Source organism: Lepisma saccharinum, chromosome 4, assembly GCF_977018435.1.
Source record: "Lepisma saccharinum chromosome 4, izLepSacc3.1, whole genome shotgun sequence".
Classification (NCBI taxonomy): Eukaryota; Metazoa; Arthropoda; class Insecta; order Zygentoma; family Lepismatidae; genus Lepisma; species Lepisma saccharinum.
In genome coordinates this window covers 48165105-48179490 of record NC_139232.1, presented here as the reverse complement: position 1 = coordinate 48179490, position 14386 = coordinate 48165105, and the positions used below count along the sequence as shown (strand labels likewise).

Here is a 14386-nt window from a genome sequence, read left to right as displayed (position 1 = left end):
AGAAGACACAATAATAATACAGTCAGTACTAGCAATATTTTGATTGGATTGTTAGGCTTACGACCAAGCTAAACAAATTTTCCACATTGCACATTTAAAAGTGCCCCTCTACACTGAATAACAAAACTTTGTTTAAAGTTGTTTTTGTGCTCACTCAGGTTAGTTGGAACTGAGCCTACACTTAATTGTGTTCCCACTGGAAAACAAACTCGCAACATATTGTTTAAAATAGTGGCTGTGTAAATGTTTATTCATCGTTATTGTAATGTTTCATATATGAAGATATACAGTATTCACTCACATTCACTACCAAATGCTAAATTACAGATACCAAGTGATTCAAGTGATACCAAGTGATTTATTTACTTAGTGTGAACACTACTCTATATTAACTGGAACAGAGTTACTTAATTCCAGATTATCTATAACTCACAGAACATTTTACATGTAAAAACTGAAAGTGGGTTTTACAATAAATCTCATACACTGACAAATGAAAATATAGAGGAAAGAAAATTTATAGTAATGGAGGGTTGGGGTGAATGTGGGTTTGCTCAATCTCTCGAAAAGGGGAGAACAGGTGGGGTGGGAAGGGGAGATTCCTGGCAGGGGGGAGGTATTTTTCTCTTACAGGATAGAAAGGAGGGGAGGTCCTTTTTTTCTCTTTCCCCTTTTTCTTACTTTTCCCCCTCTCTCTCTTATAAGAAAGGAAATGTTCTTTCTTTCTTTTCTTCATTTGGAAGACAGAAAGAGAGCCATAAAGCAGAAAAAGAAAGAGAGGGAGGAGACAATACCCGGTGGAGGCGAGAGAGAGAGAGATCTCTTTCCTATCCTCTTCCTCTGTCTTGTTTCTTTCCTTGGGCCCACTCTCCTATCTTCTTCCTTGAGTGAGTGAGTGAGTGAGAGAGAGAGAGAGGGGGGGGGGCAGGGAAGAAAACCCCCAACCCCCTTCTTCTCTCCTCTTTCTCTCTTCCTTCTTTCTGGAAAAAAGGAGAAGAGCCGAAAAGAAAAGCACTCTCTCTCTCTTTCTCTCTCGTGAGACAGGGTGCCGAAAGAAGGAAAGAAAGAAAGAAAGTGAGAAAAGGAAAGATAGAAAAAGATCTATTTTTCTCTTTCTCTCTCTAAGAGGATGTGGGAGAATGGCCGGGATGGAAAGGGGGGGTGCCTGTTGGGGGGGGGGGGTGAGAGAAAGGGAAAACTTGGTGAAAGGGGAAGGACTGTCTTTCTTTCCCAGGAGAGGTCATGTTTCTCTCTCTCTCGGTGGTGGAGTGGCCAGAAAGAAACAAAGTGCGTGGTGGAGGAGAGAGAAAGATAAGAGGGAGAAAAAGAGAAATGTGACCTTTCTCTTCTCTTTTCTTTCCTTCTTTCCTCTCCCTTGCCACTTTTCTTCTGGCTCCTTCTGCCCACTCTTTTCTCTGCTCAAATCGGTTTTCTCTCTCTCCCCCTGAGATTCCTTCATTCTCTTTCTCCCTCTCCCCTTCTTTCTTTCTTTTGATACCCATCTTTCAGTTTTCTTGTCCTCTCGCTTTCAGTCAGAAGTTGCTGCTTCCTATTTGTAAGCAATGGAAGTTACCTGCCACCTATTGTGAAGTTATCAAAGTAAAGAAACTACGACCTTCATTTATTAATAGTCACTATTAGGGCTGAGCTGATACTGATGCATCGGCCAATACTAGTGGTATTCAGTGCTCGAATTGGGCCAGTATGAGCCGGTATGGCATACCGGCAGTAAATTAAGATGACAAAAAACATACCGACAGTAAATTTTTAAAATTCACACTTATTTATTGCAGCTCATTGCACAAGTAGCTTCGCAATGGCCAAACATGTGCTTGTTCATTTCTCTCTCTCTCTCTCTTAGTGGTGATAAAACAGAGAGAATGCAAATCGATGTATGCAGTGCAATTCGATCTTTCACAGGGTCTGCAAAAAATTATGCACAACACTTTTGCGGAGTCCTAATTATCCTGGAAATTATGCAAAACTCGAACTTCCTTTTTATTTTGCACCAATAAATTGGATTTTGTGATAATGTAAAATGTACTTTAAAATTGATGTAATTCTTGAATGGTTTAAAGCAAAATTCATGGTAAATTGATGCATACAAAATGAGTACTAAAATACTTACACTCTCATATTGATCAATATTTTGAACAGTTTTCAATTATTACAATTTTCAAGTATCGGTATCGGAGGGAATCGGTAAGAGCATTGGTATCGGCTCTGCTCTAGTTACTATTTTTTTTAAAAAAATGTCAGTCTGAACATTCTTTTACTTCAGCTTCCAAAAAGGATTTGACTGCAGAACAAATCAAGAATATGCTCCTAAATGAAGACTCTGAAGAAGAATTCACTTGAAGATTTGGAAAGTGATTTTCATACAGGGGAATGTATTTCGTCAGAAAGCAGTGGGGAACCGGAAGTGACAGAGGTTAGAACTTGAGCACGCTTGCAATGCGAATGTTTTCAAGTGGTAGCGGGGGCTGGCAGTGTTCTAAATTTGCAGGAACTACTGATAGAAGCTCCTTCTAGATTTGGACAAGTTGCAGGAATATAGGCTAGACAACCTCTAGATATTGCTGCAAGTTGTCCCACTTATAGACTAAAACTACAGAAGATAATTGCTTTTTACTTTCCTTCCAGAAGTCTACGATGAGGCCCCTGTTATTGCACAAATGTATTGTTCTAAATCACTCACTAATCTTCTCCAGTTGTAATTATTAAGTTCTCACGTAGTTGCTTAGAATATTTTTTTAGATAATTGCTATTGTTTGTGCCTGTTTAAAATTAGTTCTTGACTCTACAGTGACTTATATGGGACAAGTGATGAGGGATATATGTTTGAATCCAGCAGCTACCAGTTAGTGAAATCTTACATCCCAGGTAATCTTCATTACCATAGTGGTTGTAACGAGAGCCTACAACGGTAAAGGCAGCACTGGATACAAAATGCAAAGAAAATCTTCCATTTTAATAGGAAAGAAGTTTTACTTGTATTTTTGAGACCTTGAGGAACAGAAACTAATAGTGTGTTTGAATTATTTTAGCACAGTACAAAAATTTAGTTCAAAATTTTTCCTCACATGTTTGAACTAATTAAAATTAGAATTAATTTAATGATTCTTTAATGTAGAATATGTCTGAATGTGTATTAACAAACAACAAAACTTGCTCACTTTCAAAGTAAATTGGGGTCTGGTTCAGCCAATATGTACTAAATATCCTCAACCTGAATTTGTTAATACCACAGTTGTTAATAAAATCTGAAAATGTTTACTTCTCTTCACACAGAAAACAAACATTAATAACTAAATTAATGTACAAACTTGGTAACGAATCATTCTACACGGCAAATTACCTGTAAACATCTTTTTGTCCATCAAACTGGATACACAGTCTTGCTCCATCGATTGCTGCCCAGAACTGGAGGCCAAAACTGTAATCAAAGTTATGGGGCATTCTTGTTAATTCCACATCACGTATGAATCCATTTGTTGAGCCTTTAGGGTAGTAGGAAAGATCTTCTCTCTTTCCTAATCCATTATAGCTTGTAGCATAAGTTCCTTCTGGTGTAAACACAAAACCTGTGAACATCCCAGTCCGAAACATCAAATTCAAATTCTGAAAAAAAAAAAAAAGAAAAAAAAAAAAGACATGTTATGTTACAAGTTTGAATACAGTTTATCACGGACATGTAGGACCACATTAATGTATAAAAAATGCTAATGTATTTTATATTAAATTTAACTAGAAACAAGTATGAACACTGAAAAATTAACATATTTACATCATGTAAAAATGAAAATCTTAAATGAGACATTCACATTAAAATGCTACAACTATCTCAAAATTATCATTCTGTACATGTAGTAACAGAATTTTAGACCAAGAAAAAGTAATCAACTCAATTAAATACTAAGAACATTATGCTTTTTCAGTGTACGCCTCTAATTAAAGTTCAAAATTAATAGTATTGAAAATGATCACTTGCTGTATGTTTTCATTCCACAGTGGTAAATAGCATCATCCCTTTGGCACTTGGAATATCAGTTGATTAATTTTATATCATCTTGAACAGGGCTTGAAAAATCCCAGTCGCCAGGTCGCCATGGCGACTAAAAATTTCAGCCTGGCGACTGTGACCTTATGCTGTAATATGTACGAAATTTTGATGATTCTAAGTTCAAATTGCAGTACAGTGTAAGTCAGCAAATTATTTTTTTTTTAAATCAATGTTGCATACATTCCAGCGAGTCAGTAATAATTTCTTACTCTTTGTCCCCCAACACCCCATTTCCTGTTTTCTCGAATGATTTAGCGATGTTTTGAATACCGTGATGCTCAGCTTCTTATACAGTGTTTCAAAAGTTGCACATCCCAAACTTTGAAAATGTATATCATGAAAACCGTAAGAGATATTTACATCGGGTTTTCTGCATTATAAAGTCTCATCCATTGAGATATTTTTCAATGCTTAAAATTATCAGTTTTCTCCATACAGAAAATTTAGATAAATTAATAACTGGCGGAAGGCAGCGTTAAAATTTTTCCAGAAATGCACTTTGAATGAGAAAAATACATAAGAAATTATCGAAGGGTCATAATTAGATGGCTGATGACTGATGCCATGTCAATGTGTCATTTGCGAACAATATTGCTCATGTGCAACATTTGATGGATTTTTTATTGGAAATTTTATGGGTTGAGTGAAAAAGTGCCATTTTTGGGACATATGGCAATGCTAGCAGGTCGAAATATTGTCAACAGACGCACGCCACATGTGCCTAAGTATTGGCTATACATTTATGTGCCAAAATTGGACTCTTGAGAGAATCCTAGTCTGCCTCTGGTTTACACTGAATTCTCTTTATTCACTTTCGACGCTACTATGCCTGTTCTTTTAATTGATTCAGCATGGCGTATTCTTTGGAGCAGCACCTGTGCATTGCTGAAGATTATTTTACTACTCATTCTCACAGTCATGTGCAAGAGGTTTTCCAAGAAACATCCCCTGCTTCTGCTGTACCTCACAAAGCAACTGTTTTACAACTAGTCAAACACCAACAAATGATCCTACAAATTGTTAAGAGTTGGTATTACGTATTACTGAAGATTAGGCACACACAGAAGATGTACTTCGTAGAAATTTTCAGCGAAAAATGCAGGTTCGACCAAGACTCGAACACGGGTCTCTGATATACCGAGCCATTGCTTTAACCACTGAGCTACTGAGCAGGCCTGGCTTCACCTGATTTTTCGATATCGCTGTTTTACCTGTGTGAAATTGTCTCTGCCAGTGCAACGGCAACGGGATCTGTTGCCTTTGAAACACAGTAGACTTCGACATTGCCTGGTTCCTCCCAGCGTAGAGATTTTAATGCATTTTTCGCTGAAAATTACTACGTAGTACATTTCCTGTGCATGCCTGGTCTTCAATAAGTAACATCTCTACGCTGGGAGGAAGCAGGCAACGTCGAGTATACTGTATGTTGTTCAAATATTCACTTCCCATTTAAGGGTAATAATGTGAAGAGAAGCTGACTTGTTGGCTAGGAGGAGGGAGTTTCTATGTAATTTTTAAGTCCACTATATGGACAGATAGGTTAAATAGGACAGGACCTACAGTTTAAAATGGGATCTGGACCACTGAGCAATGAATCTCCATTGGGTATCAAATCCAGAACCCCTCAATTCCAAGGCGATGATATTATTACTATGCATTAGGCAGGATCTATTTCTACCGTAATTACCGGGAATATACTGTATATCAAACTGAAACATTGTTTGCACAATGAACTTAAATTTCTTGCTGCCAAAATTGTTTGTGTTTGTTCAGAAACAAACTTTTACTGCACTACTCCCAAATTCCTAATTTTTCCAGAAAAAAAAAGAGTAAATTTTCATGAAATTTTCAGTATTTTCAGACTTGTAGAAAACTTACTTACTTACATATTTTCAGATTTGGCATACAAGAAATTTAATCATGCAGAAACTTCGTGTTTGAGTTATTTCAAGATAGCCTACCTGTTAGTAAAATCATATTTTATTTTCTTTCTAAGGTCATTTGGAACTGCTTACATGTCAGATAAATTGTATTTAATGTCTGAACCATTTGCATCTGTATTGTAGTGAAAAATAAAGAGTCATGATACACGGCTACGAGGGTCACTCTGAAAGTTTTGAGAATGGAAGCCTTAAAATGAAAATATTCTTTCCATTACATCTTCTCAAAGTACTCTTCACCACACACTATACAACGTGTCATTTATTCAAACCACTTTTTGAATATTGAACACCATGCATCAAGCTACAAAGACACTGTTCATATGCAGCAACCACAGCTTCAGGTGTCAATCGATGACCACGAATGTTTTCTTTCACTTTAGGAAAGATAAAAAAATCACATGGGGCCAGATCTGGGCTGTAAGAGGGATGGTGTAATGGTTTGACTCATTCAGAAAATCTGTTGTCTCCCTTGCGGTGTGAGAAGAGGCATTGTCATGATGCAGCATGATTCCGCACAGGCCTGTGTTTGGATAGTTCCTCCTCAATGCATCGAACACTTTGGGCAGACATTTTGTTGGGTAACATCTGGCAGTGACTGTTTTTTTGTTCTTCAAGTGGAACTGTCACAATGTGCTCACTAGCAGAGAAAAAGAACACATCATCTTTTGCCGACACTTCTTGATCTCTTCACTTTTGTTGGAGGATCCTCCCCAGGGAAGACCCAGACTGATGACCGCCACTTGTTTCAGGATCATATTGGTATATCCAGCTTTTGTCACCTGTTATGACGTTAATTTTTTTTTTTCTTCTTCCACTGAATTTGTCCAACATTTCCCGGCACCAATCCACTGACTGCAAATCTTCCTGATGTGAAGTTTTTCATCCAGGATGCAACTGCTGCCAATCCAATATTTACGCTTGTCTGAATCTGCACATATGTACATCGCTGATCTTCTCTCAACATTTGTTCAACTTTCACCACATTTTCATCTCTTGTGGCTGTTGCAGCATGCCCTGAACAATCTTCAGAGGAGTCCCTTTCTCTCTTAAATTTTGCAAACCATTGATAGATGGTGGCTTGTGAAGGGCAAAGATCCCCAAATACATGGTGCAATCTTTCATGACACTCACTCTTGCCTAAACCAACTTTGAAGTCATAAAAAAATATAGCACGGAAATTCTCTCATTTCAGATCCATCCTTGCTCGAAACGAAACCTCACTGCTGCTCTGTAAACTATCATGCTAACTCAGCCCATTGTTGAAGCCAAGTTGAAACTTGCAGAATTTGCTACGTATTGAAATGGCAATCTAAATATAGAAACACCAGCAGCATGTTGCGTTGGCTTATTGTTGTCGATTCTCAATACTTTCAGAATGACCCTCATACTGAGTCAATCTCAATTAGTGTATATTGGCTACAGATTAGCATTAATAAAAAAATATGTTCCATCCTACTTTCCTGAATGAATCACCTATAATAATATTTTCCAACACTACATTTGAAATAAAGAGGTTTTCTCGGGCTAGGGGATTTCTGGAAAGGATTCCGAGCTTTCTAGAACAAACACCACTTTTATCCTCAGAGAGGTGTCAGAGGTAAGCTTGTATGTATTTTGTATGGAAGGTGTTCAGTGTAGGAGGCAGCCAATTAGGTGTCATCTTTCCAACGTCCATGCTCCCAGTCGACTCTTGCTAACCAGTTCAAATCTCATGTCCCTGTTGAGGTTTTCCTTCCCCTTGCATAGCTATTGCTTATTTGTTGTCCTATGAATGACTTAGGACAGAAGACACCTGGATTTTACTGTTATAACCTGTTCCTACAGTAAAGCCTACATTAGACAAACAAGGAGGAACATCGAACAACATTGCAAAGAGCACGCCAGTTGCATGAAGAATTTTCTTCCGAAAAAATCATGGTTAGCAGAACATTTCATCCAAGAGGGTCATAGAATTGACTATACAACAACAACTAAGATTATCAATAAGCCATCGAATTACTAGGACCACATCCTGAAAGAAGCAATAGGAGCCATTCACAGGGAATTCATGACTCGAACTGGTCCCAGCCTGATTAGAGATACGTAGTCAACTGGAACACTGATATCGGAGAGATGACACCTAATTGGTTCACCACTAACACCGGACTCCTTCCATACAAACTTACTTCTGACACATTTCTGCACTTCAATCCATGAAGATGAGAGTGGCATTAGCTCTCGAAAGCCAGGAAGCCTATCCGGAAATCAACTGAGTGGTATACTGAGAAAACCTCTTTATTATTCACCACCAGGAAAGCTTCAGGAATTGCTACATTCATACTTACCACACGATTTGTGCATGTTCTTTTTTCTATATCCCATATACATAAGTTTCCAGTCTCTGAGAATGACAGCAATTCTGTTGAATTTTCTGGATGGATTTGTATCCCGACCACTCTGGAGCTGTGGCCTTCGAATGTATGGAGTAATAATCCTGTTTCCACAACGTACACCTTAATAACATTACAACATGCCACGAACAATGTCCTGTAAATAAAAACTGGAATGAATCAGATATATACGTACACGTAGAACTTTCTCAACAGCCTCTCCTACATTTTACCCACTATTTTGACATTTTTATTATCCAACAGTTGATTCTCATTTATGTATGTCCAGCAGCGGCGAAGATATAGTACAAGCAATGCAAGCTCTGCTTGCACTATTAAAATATTGTTTAATGTACTTAATGTCTTAGCCTTATTTAGTTTCCATCGCAATCGATTTCACAAGATTTTACAGCCTCAAACTCCTTCAGCAGCCCGTTGCAAGCAGCACTCTCTGCTTGCAGCTGCCGACATGGGGTATCAATGCACTCAAAGGATCATATGGCGACTGAAATATTGTTGGCTCAACCCTCACAGACCAAAAACCAATGTGTGTCTTCATGAACACATAAAGAAGATAACAAGGATACTGATAATAATCATAAAAATTACTGAGAGAAACTATTATCATTTCTCTAAATTCCATGTAGGTCACTTAAATTACAAATTATTTTGTATTTCGCTAATTTTAAAACGCGTCAAAAAATTGACATTAGGGGTTGAGGCAAAGGTGGAAAGGGCGAACGCTTGTGTTTCCGGGAAGAGGAATGTGTGCACCCAGCTCGGATTACGTCACCAGTGTTGGCAACTGTCAAATTACACTGCTCTCCATAAATTAAGCAACAAATGGTGATCATCCAATAGAATCAAACACAAGGCTGCAGGGTGTACATATTTTATTTGTAACGAAAGTGACCGTTGTCTGACACTAATAAGGGATATGATCCCTAACGCATTCGTTGCTTTCTTTCAGCGTGCCCACCACTCTTCTTCTCTTTTCTCCAACTGTTTTCTCTTTTACCTCACATTTTCTTGTTGCTGCTTAATTTCTGGAGGGCAGTGTATTTACACAGTAAATCAAGTGAAATGTTTAACAAATTTTGCAAGTAAATTCAATAAATTGATGGCTTTTGAATAGAAATTGGGGTGGAAAAAAGTGTCTGAAAAAGGGACTATCTTCTGATATTTGTAAACATCACAATCTAAATCATATACATTGACCCCCAAAATTTTAACTTCAAATTTGTGATTAGGAGGCCTCAATTAGTGAGTATGCGAAATATTACAAAAATCAGGTAGGGGTCCGTTATTGTAAATTTGCTCCCCCAAAAAAAAGCACTCAGAATGTGAAAAATTGCATTTGTCTTCGTGTAAAAAGCATAATGGCACCTTGAACCATGTTCCGCAATACATACGAAAACAAACGCAATTTTTATACGAAAACGAACGCAATTTTTCACATTCTGAGTGCTTTTTTTTTATTCCTTTCTTCGCTTCCGTAACACATGTTATGGCGGGCACATCTTGACTCACGTTGTAGGTATGCAGTGTTTCAACCCTCGGTAACTCTACTTTACGTCCTTTTCCTAAGGAATACGTGCCATATATCGTTGGAAAGGTTATTGTAAAAGGAATTCAACAACGTAAATTCGAAAGTGAGGAAAAATTACCTGGAGGAGCAAATCGATGAAAACCGATGTTATTCGGATATGCATAATTGAACGTACTGAGGAAATTTTTCGATGATGAAGCACATATTTAGGGGTGAAATGAGTGCTAATGGAAACTAACCAAACAAGCCTAACTTAACCTCGTAGGCATACCTCGTAGTGAATGGTTCGTGGGACTACCAGGGCATGGTTTTTGGAGCTAACGTGAATGGTTTGTGGGGCTACCCATGCATGTTTTTCGGAGCTACCCATGCATGGTTTTTGGGGCTAACGTGAATGGTTTGTGGGGCTACTCATGAATGGTTAGTGGGGTTATCGTGAACAGAAAGGGTAAAAAGAAAAAGGTACTTCCCGAAGAGATGCCAGCTGTCTCCAAGAACGGTTTTGAACGATGCACTAAATTATTACTGGGGATAAACGTATTTTACACTATCTACAAGTTATTGGAACCTGTTCTTCACGCACCATACACACGCACAATGCACCGCGAACGCAAAGAAGCAATCACCACGCAGAATGCAAACGAGCAAAGCACACACATTCACAACGTGGACACAAAGACAAGCCTGCAGTGTTGTTAACTCCCATCGGTTACCACCAAAAGGCAATAAGGACGTAAAGTAGAGTCTAGCCCAACCTTCTTCACCGAAAAATACCTACTATTATGTTTGGCATCGGTGGAAATTATATATTATGCATGGGTAGCTGATGGATAGCCCCACGAACCATACACGGGTATGCGCCAAAATATACAGTACTGAAATAAAAAGACGAACATTACATTGTTGTCATCTGTCAGTTTATTTATCATGAAAGAAACACTAACATACACACTATTAGCGAGTTATAACTTCCTTTTTACTACTGAGAACACAAGCGGCTGGAGCTATGCCCTATCGACAAACGCACATGCGCGTTCGAGGTGTGCGAGTTTCAGTACTGTATATTTTGGCGCATACCGTATTATAGTATGGGGGTGACACCTATAAATCATGTATTTCACACTTTTTTACATTGCTAACGTACTATTTTGGAATGTGGAACATTTCCTAAGGTGAAATAATGCATTTCTAAGTAAGATAATGGGTACTACTTTACTATACCAGAGGCACCTATCAATGATTTATTTCGCAATTTTTTACATTGCTAACATACTATTCTGCATTGCGGAACATTTCTTTAGGTGAAAAAATGAATTTCTAACGAAAATAATGTCTTATTTCTTACAATAACGAGTACTTACTGTTATTCCTTATTTCCCACAAACCTTCCATGGGCAACCTCAAAAACCATTGACGTTAGCCCAAAAATTCACGACAGCCCCACAAACCATCACGGGGACGTGGTATGCCTACTAGGTTAGGTTTCATTAGCACTTCTTTCATTCAATTTAGCATATACGGACAATACGGGAGCGTATTGTGCTCTCGTGCAGAAAGCAAATGGCGGCAGCAGCAATAGCACGTTGGAAATAGATTTTCGTAGAAAAGCACATGCATTCGCATTAAAATGGATCAAAACTACATTCCCGAACATCAACAACGCTACAGAAAATGATTTGCGTAAGTACTTTCTCCTGTAAATTTGAAGAAATCCGTCTCCGGTATAGTAAAGTGTTACCAGATAATGTATATTTCTTACATTTACGAGTACTTACTGATATTTGTTATTTCCATTCTGTAACACATTATGGCGGGCGATGTGTACTGGTTCAGGGTGTGTTGTGCGAGTGGTTTGCCGATTTATGCAGTGTTTCAACCTCGTTCACCGGAAAATACCTACTTTCTTGCCGGATTTGAAATTATGCTAATACTTCACAAACCATTGATGTTAGCCCCAAAAACCATTTTCCGTAAGGTTAGGTTAAGTTAGGTTAGGCAAGCATAGTTAATTAAAAATTAAAAATACTCGAAACGTCATGTTCTAGTGAAAACACTGCGAGTTTGAAACACTAAGTGGTTACGTCGTCTACCACATGGAACATTGTGCTCTCATGCAGAAAGCAAATGGCGACAGCAGAAACAGCGTGTGGACTGAGATTTTGGCAGAAAACAACATGTATTCGCATTAAAATGGATCAAAACTACATTCCCGAACTTCCACAAAGCTACAGAAAATGATTTCCGTAATTGCTTTCGGTAAGACTGCAGAATATGGGCTGCTTAGAAGGAATGTGGTTCCTAAATTTTTGGTAAGGTATTGAAGTAAGTATTCGAGTAAAGTAAGTTGGAAAGTGCGGAAAAAATTTTTATTTAAAAAAAAATGGAAAATACATGTCCAGGCTAGATGCTTTCCGAAGCGGTGAAACGATCGAGAAAGCGACATTGTTTCCCACGTTCCTGCATGGAAATAAAGAAAATGGTAAGGTAATCAATAATGTAATTTAACAGAACATAGGAAAAAGTAATAAAAGTAGAAAAAGTAAGGCTATCTGTGCAGTTTCACGCAATGCCGTTGAACTTTATCCTTACTGCGGATAAACGTATCTCACTGCATTTAAAAGTTTCGAAAACCTGTCGCTTATCGCACAACACTTGAGCACACGGGAAAAAGCTCCTTAATTTAATGCCGGATGGCTACTTTGTCACGTTAGACTATCTTGGTTTTGTATTTATGCTAATGAAACTTAACCTAACAGACCTAACCTAACCTTATAGGCATTCCTCGTGAAAATAAATGAAAGCAACTGTTTTTAAAGAATATGACATCGGAACACAAGACAAATGCTTATCGCACAACAATTGAGCACATGGGAAAAAGGTTGTTAATTTAATGTGTTTTGTATTTATGCTAATGAAACCTAACCTAACAGACCTAACCTAACCTTGTAGGCATTCCTCGTGAAAAGAACTGAAAGGAACTGTTTGTAAAGAATATGACGTCGGAACACAAGGTGGCCAAACTGTTGTGCGGAGAGGAAAACCCCGAAACAAATGAAAGCAACTGTTCGTAAAGAATATGGACGCGAACGAATTGACAAATGTATTGCTTTTAGTACCAGGAAAAACATTTTTACCCGTAATAATATAATAGTAATCGTAAAAGGAACACCGGGAAATGGATGTAGAAGGTACGTACTTTCAGGGGATATAAATTTTGTTCGTCTATTTAGAGGAAAACAGCAGCCCATGTTCTGCAGTGAGACCTTGCTTTCTCCTGTAAATTTGAAGAAATCAGTCTCACCTACACTATAATGTTACCCATATACGGATAGCCCCACGAACCATTATGCATGGTAGCTGACCAATAGCCCCTCGAACCATTTCCGATAAGGTTAGGTTAGGTTTGGTTAAGTTAGGCAAGCATAGTAAAAAAAAGGGGGGTTGAAACACTGACAGGGGTTAACGTCATCAAACGTACGCAGCATCCGGTTGTCGTAGGGCAGGCAAATGAAAGCAATGGCAATTGTGCGTCGGTGAGATATTTCTCTCGAAAAATACATGATTTCCCGGTCAAATGTATTCCACGATGAAAGAAAATACCTCGACGAACGTTGTAAACCTTGGAGAAACTCATTTCCGTAAGTAGTTTCTTGTGTAAAATTTAAGAAATGTGTCTCAGACGTATGAAACTGTTACCGAAACTAATATAGGCCTAGTTTGTGCAAGCTAAAACTAACACCATACGCACCTTCCATCCCTGGAGAACAGAGGACGTACACTGATTGTTTCGGTATTATGTAAACGTTCAATATCTAAATTGTCCTGTCTTACAACGTGTTTTCTTTTTCGAGCTTTTTCAAAATTACACCATCTACGATTATCCATGCTTTGCTGGTGTTGATCACGCATTCTCCTTCTTCTTCTTTCTGTTCTGCGGCCCGTTCGGTACACACAGGCACAGATTCACTTTTTTTCTGGTGGGTGTACCTGAGCGCACAAGAACCAAGCAACGTTTCGCCAAACCCCGCACTTCATCTTCTGTCTATGTCCGAAAGCTGCAAGACCATACTTGAAGCGAGCATACTTCGAGAGCATACTCGCAGTGCGGTCTTGAAGCCTGGAAGCGGAAAGCTTTCGAACTGCACTTCGACTGCAGCGCCAACACAAGTGAGGAATGCAACAAAAGTTGCTTCGAAACAAAAATTATCAAACATCGACTGTATGTGCCACTCTTGTTTTCCGTGAACAACACACACATGACTCGGCGTGCAGTTTATATAACACAGCACGTTATTAATTATAGAAATATGAAAGAAATTTGCTCTTTCAAATTAATTTTCACACATTCCGCAACATGGTTTACGATCGCGGGAAAAGAAATTGTTTTCTCACTTTTAAACACCTTCTCACTATAGAAGAAAGAAACCACGCATATATGAATAAAACCAATAAATAAAATTAC

The 14386-nt window shown here is 38.3% G+C and overlaps 1 protein-coding gene across 1 annotated transcript in view; it reads right to left on the bottom strand.

Moving 5' to 3' along the window:
- l(2)05287 (WD repeat-containing protein l(2)05287) overlaps nucleotides 1–13859 on the bottom strand; it is a 151315-nt gene extending 137456 nt beyond the window's left edge. The window contains exons 1-3 of the mRNA XM_083120484.1: nucleotides 13673–13859; nucleotides 8331–8532; nucleotides 3359–3621 (exon numbers count right to left, since the gene is read on the bottom strand). Of these exons, the coding sequence (XP_082976610.1) occupies nucleotides 3359–3621; nucleotides 8331–8532; nucleotides 13673–13833 (626 nt within the window). The 5' untranslated portion in view covers nucleotides 13834–13859. The remainder of the gene's footprint in view (nucleotides 1–3358; nucleotides 3622–8330; nucleotides 8533–13672) is intronic.
- Between the last annotated feature and the right edge of the window lie 527 nt (nucleotides 13860–14386).